The 7,637-nt window shown below is 46.7% G+C and overlaps 1 protein-coding gene across 1 annotated transcript; it reads left to right on the top strand.

Moving 5' to 3' along the window:
- The first annotated feature begins 2,521 nt into the window (after positions 1 to 2,521).
- Positions 2,522 to 7,513, top strand: LOC135819471 (high mobility group protein B1-like). Its single transcript, XM_065332688.1, has 2 exons — positions 2,522 to 2,972; positions 6,694 to 7,513. Exons 1-2 carry the CDS (start codon positions 2,614 to 2,616, stop codon positions 6,905 to 6,907), a joined length of 573 nt encoding a protein of 190 aa, XP_065188760.1. The 5' UTR covers positions 2,522 to 2,613; the 3' UTR covers positions 6,908 to 7,513.
- Positions 7,514 to 7,637: the final 124 nt, after the last annotated feature.

Genomic DNA, 7,637 nt, shown 5'->3' with positions numbered 1-7,637 from the left:
ATTGTAAAAATCATGAAAAAGCGAAAATAATGCAATGGTGGGGCTGAGTGGTGTTCTGTGGAGGAGACGTCGCTGTCTCAGTATTCAACGCCGGACCCTGTATTTCAAGTCTGTGGTCATGCTCGATCATAAGTTCCTGTATGGCTCCAGTGCCTTCTCAGCATTGTTGGCGGTTAAGCACCTGGATCGTGTCCAAGTACTGCGGCTCTGGTGGCTTGAGGGATGTACGGGTGCTCGCCGTGCACCCCTGCCGGCAATCTGCTAGTGAAGCTTGGCACCTACTGTGTCCGGGAGATTTTCATCCAGAAGCTGATCTTCCTAGGCTGGAGCTGCTGCTACTCCTGTGCTAGCCCTCAACCACTGGCGCTCCTACTCGGCTCCAGTGTTTCGCACTGTTGCTATTCCACACCTTCAGCATTTAACTCTGAGGTCAGACCTTGATCCCTCCCACCATATGCTATCTGTCTGTCTGCCTCTCTCTCACACACAGATGTGCGCGCATACACACAAACACACATGCACGCACACACACACATGCACACACAGTGACACAAACATACACATAGCCAACTTCTCTGTGTTTGGTGATCATCATCTGTTTTCTGATGTGCAAGCTCACCTCTGATGCCGATTACTTCCTTGCTTAGACCCGGTCTGCTATTAGACCAGTCTGCTCTCCCTTCACTCGCTTGTAAATCCTACTTGGAGCAGTAAGGTTGTGTCACTGCTCCTACTGATGTCATTGTTGTGAAAGCAATATCATCGCCATTGGTGGTAATTTTCCACCGTGCATGAATCATTAACAATCATCATCTATGTGTCACCGCCTAACCATCCTCGTAACTCCCCTCATCGTGACTAGTGCTGTACCATTGAAACCTACTTTGCTTTAGTGTATATTCGCTCCAAAGCACTTGTTTTTTTGCATAGTGATCTTACGCAGTGTGCTATAGCCTATCGGGTAATATGGATAAGATTAGTACAGTCGGCATCGCCTATCGAGTGACCAGGTACATGTGTGCAATATTCCTTTCTGTGCGGTGCAGATAGGTCATGTGCCGTTGCCAACTTGCCGCATGTGCATGTGCAGCAGGAAGGCACCACATGTCGACTACTACGTATACTGTACAGCATTGTGTGCTTACATGCATCTACGGCCCTGTGGATGCAATCGAGTCTCACATACATGTACATGAAATATTGCGTGTAGTGCGGCATCAGGTGTTAACATACAATGGTTAAATATTTTTCTCGCAATAATGACCGTATTCACCACAAGTGTGTTTATGTCCAGAGCCAACTCAAGTCCTGTATTATTTATGGCCATGACAACAAGACTTCCGGGCTGAAATTCTTCTATGACAGGCATGAACACTTGCCTTACAATTGTTCGTGATTGTACGAAGTACATATTCGCTGTTGCATCAATTTTGCACCATTTACATTGTAGTGCCACTAGTGGTATCACCTGCATGCGTATTGAGTCAAACAGGGTTACCTCTGTATAATTATGCTTATCGTGGCTATCAAGAGCTTCGATGCAAATTCCCAGCTGACGAATGGTGTCCAGCTTGTGTTCAGCTCAGCTGGCACTCACAACTCATAATAATTGCGTTCTAGACGCCAGATGAGATGTTTCAGCTACAATGTAGGCAAAACGTCCGTGTTCAAGAAAGCCGTCTCTTCATCTTCTGTCCATCCTCAATAGCACGTTCAAGCAAATACGTCTGAAACACAGTAGCGACAATCCGACAGCGGCGACACGCCGTCTTCTCCGAATGAGCTTCCACCGTTCTAATTCAGATTCCCCCAAAAATGTCAAAATAAATAATAGATTTCCACCAAGCTCGCTAGAATCTTGCTAACCGTCAACATGCAGGCATTTCAAGTGTTCGAGCGCGCGTAGATTCTGCTCAGCGGCTCAAGAACATTCGCCAAGCGAAAAAAAGTCGATGAGAAAGATGTAATGGTGGACGAAATTACGAAAATCGGAAGAAGGTATTCGACCCAGTTCGACTATCCTGGACTGGATTGGCAACGTCCAACAAACGGATTCGTATTCTATGGGGTCTCATGAGCTAGTGTGCCAAAGGGCGTTTAGTTGGAGCTTCAGTGCATCACCTTCGCCGAAAGAGGCCCTTTCTGAGATTTGGCCGATGGACTAATGCAATGCGTATGTGCACGGACCGTCGGTCGGTGCCCTGACTGGCCCCTGATCGTTTGACACCCCACTCGCATACATTGCATGCAGTATCGGTCATACTCATAGTGATAAATATCGCTAGTAAATGTACATGACATTGTATTAGGCTTGGGCCTCTTTCAAAGCATCTCAACCAGGGAGTCGTAAAATACTGACCGCGGTACCGGTGTATGGTAATCAATGACAATGGTAATGCCACACTAATGAGTAATGGTCCGGAGTATTTGGCGGGAAATTGTGCACGTGCAGCTAGCTACATGAGCATGAAACTGTCGTTGCCCGCGCACGAGACTACAGTACAGTACAAGTAACTCGTACTGGTTTAGTTTCCAGCCAGAAACAGAGAGAACGGTTTTTCTGAGTGTCCTGAAATTCATCTGGTGGAGTGAAAGAAGTGCTTGCATATCACCATGTTGTCTATCCGCTCAACTACCACGGGCCCGCTGCCCATGGTGGTAAGATCAATGGCTGCGGCTACCACCAAGAAGGCTGCAGCAGCAAAGAAGCCTGCGGCGAAGCCGAAGCCAGAGAAAGGTCCAACCCCACCGAAGAGAGCGCCTGGTGCTATGGCGTTGTTTGTCAAGGATCGTTACAACAAACCAGCCGCCGCCAGCCCAACGGACTATCTCGCATCGCTGGCTAAACAGTGGCGACAGACCTCGGAAGCGGAGAAAGGTCCCTACCAGAGAGCTCATGAAGAGGCCCGAAAGAAGTGGCTGGTGGAAATTGCCAAATTTCGAGCGGAGAATGCGCAGCCCGTGAGAGCAAGGTACATAATATGCGGCGTGTTAATACACTGTACAATGTAGGTATGATGATGGCAGCAGCATACTTTTCGCAAGGTGGAGGCCACACTGCTTTGAAAGTAGTGTTCCTGACAGCAACCAGAGACCGGTTGGCAGAGCCCTCTTGCGACCATAATTTTTTATGAACCAACCGTGTGGGGTCCAGCCCTGGTTCAGACCCTCTGCCTAGGGGGGGGGGGGGGGGGGAGGGGGAGATTCCATAATAATGCTATCATCATCATGCCTGCTAACGATCAAGCCAGGCTTACACATAATGCCGTACTTGCACTGCTTGTACTGTTGTGGATATTGAAATCCGAGAGAGTCAAGCGGCCACGGGGCGCTGGCCTTGCAGCCGCGAGCACTGCTGGTACATTTTCGCAGTGTGTGCGGGAACTATAGTGCGTGTACGCGCTAAGGGCGCCGGCCCCAGTCATTCCACCGGATTTCAATCAGTCCACAACAGTACGTGTAGTGTAAGGTATTATCACATTGATGACATAATTACATACTATTTTACATGTGTGTGCATTGCTTGCGAGGTGGGTACCAAGTATGGCAATGGGTCCTCAGTGCAACAGTAACAGTGCATCATGGATGGTGACATCATAATGCTATTGCTGGCCCATGCAGCTGTGAGAGCTGAAACCAATCGTGAATGCCTTGGTTGCTGGCGCAATGCGCAAACTGTGTGGGAACCTAGTAGTTGAGGAGGATGTTTCAAATAGGAACGGTTTGACAGCAAAATTGTGTAGACCCAAACCGATCATCAGTGTGGATTGTTCACTCGAAATATGTTTGTGGGCGGTAGCTGGCATCTTGAAGTTTGCTCTAATGCCAGAGTCGATCGAAGAGACTCCTTTGCGTTGGTTCGTTGCCTCCAAGTTGCCCGATTTTTTGTTTAAAATGTTGGTGTCACAGAGGTTGCTCCAAACAGGAACGTGCAATGGAGTCCACGTCAAGTTCACCCTGATTTCTGAAATTAGGTAATTGCTATCGCTCCACGACGGCCAGTACAGAGAAACAATAAGCATTGTGTGTGCTTTCATTAGTTTTCATTGGTATAGGGTGCTTTATATGAGAGAGGCGAGCCGCTGTTTACCTGCGACAAGAAGTTGATTTTTCGAAATAAAAGACGTAAAAACTTAAGTCGCAGTGCGAAGCAACACGTCAAAAACTCACCTGCTTGGTATGGTGCTTCTGGTCATCGCAGAGCCATGAACTTTTGGCTCGGGGTAAAACACATCGTAGTCTCACTGTGACATAATTATGTATTCTAATCAAAATACCAAGAGAGAAAGCGAATATTTAGCCCGTTCCGGTTTGCGACATATCTCCTATTTGAAACACCCTCCTCTACCAGGGGCACCGCATTTGTTGATGCACTGTGCCACACACTGCATACTAGTGATGTCCTGCTCTGCGGTACGGGAACGCGGCGCGGAGAATCCCGGGAACTCTCTTCGCGATCTCGTAGCGTAAAGAAAACCTGTTCTGCTCTGCGCTCACATAGAGAAATCATGTGGAATGTGTACTGGGAATTTCCACATCCATATTTGGCAGTTTACTGCCTGCATTTGAATGATGCCCAGCAGATCTGTACGCATTTTCTTTGCGGGTGCCACAACGTAGAGAACCTCATCTATGCGTAGAAATCTGGACCTGAAATACGCGAAGCCGTAGACTCTAACCCAAACACCTGCTCTCTACGTGATTTCTCTATGCCTTATGTATAGCAGAACCTCTCAAATAGTTCAATTGGCAACTTCTCACAGGTTGCAGGTACAGTTGACCTATCTTTATGCGATATTAACCTTTTGAGCACTTAGACGTTCTGACACGTCATGACCACTGCCACTGTGACACGTGTGACGTTCTGGAACGTCACGAGTCAGTACGGAACTACATCGATTCCGCACTTCTTCCGTGGCTTGGCGTCGAGCTGTGCCGCTGCACAGAGTACTCCTAGGATTTACGAGTACAGTAAAAAAATGCGAGTCGCTCCGTAAGTTTGAACTGGAGTTACATGCGCGTGCATACATTTCAAAATATCAAATTCGCGTATAACTGCCTTTCTGAAAACAGTCATAACTTTTGTAATTTTTGTTGTATTTCCAAAACAAAAAAAGTTCTGTGCTCAGGATACATGAAAGAATCGTTTGAAATCAAGTTTGCTCACATAGAGTGAATTTAATTTTTTTTCTGCGTGGCAGAGGTTTTCAATGGGCCCGGGCTCAAAAGGTTAAAAATTGTTTCAGACCACGACATGTCATCATAATTGTAACTGGTTCATTCCATACAGACACCTGTATGTGCCGTTGCCTGATTTTTAGAGAAAAGAAAAAGGGCCAAGTATGCTATAATGTCCACCAACACCACCAGCTACTTTAAACAATCAGCTCATGTGATAACATTGCACGACACTGACCGACGGTACTGACATTCTACAACTAACTGGCTATCAGCTCTAGCACATCTCGGATGCGCACTCCAACAGCCTTCCGACTTGGAAGGTTCTAAGTTATTATGATAACATAGGAGGGGAAATGTTATCGCATGATCTGATTGTTTAGTAGCTGGTGGTGTTAGTGGACATTATAGTGTAACTTGTAGTTCCTTGGTCCTTTTTCTTTTCTCTAAATTCATCCTTGGCTCTCCATCCAAGTCCATTCTTGCATGATTTTTGTTATATTTTTACAATCTCCAATTCTCCATAGTGTCAAGAACTGATGTACATGTATGTTCTATGCACATTTTCAAGAGTACATGAAACCCAGAGTGCGCAGCTTGTGACCTTTTCTGCATGGGTGTGTGTCGTGGCGAAATTCCGGGATTACATCATAGTTGTTTCAAATCTGAGGCGGAAAGTGACGTAGTGCGCACAACTAAGCTGCAGTTGTGCAGAAAGAGACCTGCTTGAATCCTGCTTGTTCGCATTGCATATCTAAAATGAAGTAATCCCGGAATTTCGCTTTGACAGCAACCTCTCCGAGCTGCACACTCTGGGTTTCATGTACTCTTGACGTTATGTATATTTGCAAGGCATCCATCACTGGTGCCCCCACTGCATTTCATCATGTCCCAGCGACGTATCAAGCGAAACTTGACCTCCCTGGATCGTGGGCTCTACAAATTCTCTGCTAGATATTGTAAAATAGAAAGATGTCGATTTGTCAGCCCATTTTGTACCGATATAGGGATAATATCGCTATAGCAATATTGTTCTAGAGGCAAGGCATAAACTCTTTTTAAGTACTCCCAGACTCGATTACAGCCACTTGCACATTTTAGGGTACCTCACCGTTTGAGTTGAGGTACCCTAGAGGGAAGGTGCGGTATACTTAAGTCAACGGAGCGATTGGGGTTTTGCAGAAAGATGTTACAAGGGTACTACACTGTACTTCAAGTATGATTACGTGGTTGGCTTTCACCTCCTCCCCCTTTGATTGGCAACTACATGCTATGGGATGACATCATGTGGAGTAAAGAACCAGTATCGTCATAGGGTTTATCGTTTCAAGGGTAGATTGCCTGTACACTACTACTTCAGGTATGAACGGGCTCGGTGTAAGGTCCGGGTCGTCATGGTTACGCAACCACTCGCCCTGGCTAGCTGCATGGTGTAACAGTGACTGTTTAATGCTCACTGCGTGCTATACAAGAAAGTGTGATTGCATTGTTGCTATGTGCATTTCTTTGTCACAGATCTTCATACATATATTTTACTCAAGAGCAAATACCTAAGCTCCGTGCCCAGAATCCAGGTATGGCTGTAACACAGATTGTGAAGAGTCTTGGTTCCCAGTGGCAAGACATGAGCGCGAGCGCAAAGGCACCCTACACTCAGCAGGCTGAGAAGGACCGTGTGCGTGCGGCCGCAGATCTTGCTGCATTCGAGGCCAAGCAAAGCCGCAAGTGAGCGTTCCGGTCTACAACCGACGGCCGGTTCTGCTGCCTTCCTAGAACTGTGAACTGTAGTAGCCGTTCTAATACTCTAGGCATGTTGCATGGCTATGCATTCGCTTACCGTGTTGTGCGATGGACGGGAGACGAAACATCCTTATCAGTGATTGTACCCTTTTTGACGTGAGCTGCGTTTGAACTTTCTTGACTTGACTTATCCTGCGTTTGTCGCACAAAGCATTTAGGGAAGCTGCGGCGTGCTGCTGTGTTCATGCCTCATGCCCTGTTTGTGCGTCTCTATTGTCTTTCGAACTTGTTTTGTGTGTGTGCTGCTGCTGCGTGTGTATGCACCCTGTCTATGCACTACATGTATTCTAGAACCTAGAATAATAGTACTGACTGTGGTAGTGTTACTAGTAGTAGGTGCCATGGGTATCATGGAGAACTTGACAATCTGTACTGGTGCACCGCTGACATAGGCTGCCGTACCCCGTGAAATGATTATTCCCATCCATTACTAATCACGCTGCCAACCCACCACTTGTAGAAGATATGTTCCTCGTGTTTCACATGCATTGTTTCTCCTTTTCGCACCTCCAACAGAACTAGTGTGCATGTCCGATTGGCTGCAGGGTGGACTGGAGGCTGGTGTGCATGCTGGTGGCGTGTATATGTATGGATTTTAATTAATTGCATTTTGAACAAAACCTTGGAGTCGTATTTTACATCTCCCCAAGCACAACTTC

The sequence above is a fragment of the Sycon ciliatum genome, chromosome 1 (assembly GCF_964019385.1).
Source record: "Sycon ciliatum chromosome 1, ocSycCili1.1, whole genome shotgun sequence".
In the NCBI taxonomy this organism is placed as follows: Eukaryota; Metazoa; Porifera; class Calcarea; order Leucosolenida; family Sycettidae; genus Sycon; species Sycon ciliatum.
Note: the sequence above shows the minus strand (reverse complement) of the source record. Positions and strands in the feature narration are given on the sequence as shown.

Excerpts from the sequence above, each read along its gene's own strand:
- LOC135819471 (XM_065332688.1), top strand. The coding sequence starts at position 2,614 with ATGTTGTCTATCCGCTCAACTACCACGGGCCCGCTGCCCATGGTGGTA. Across the intron at positions 2,973-6,693 it reads GCGCAGCCCGTGAGAGCAAG|ATCTTCATACATATATTTTA; the intron begins GTACATAATATG and ends TCTTTGTCACAG.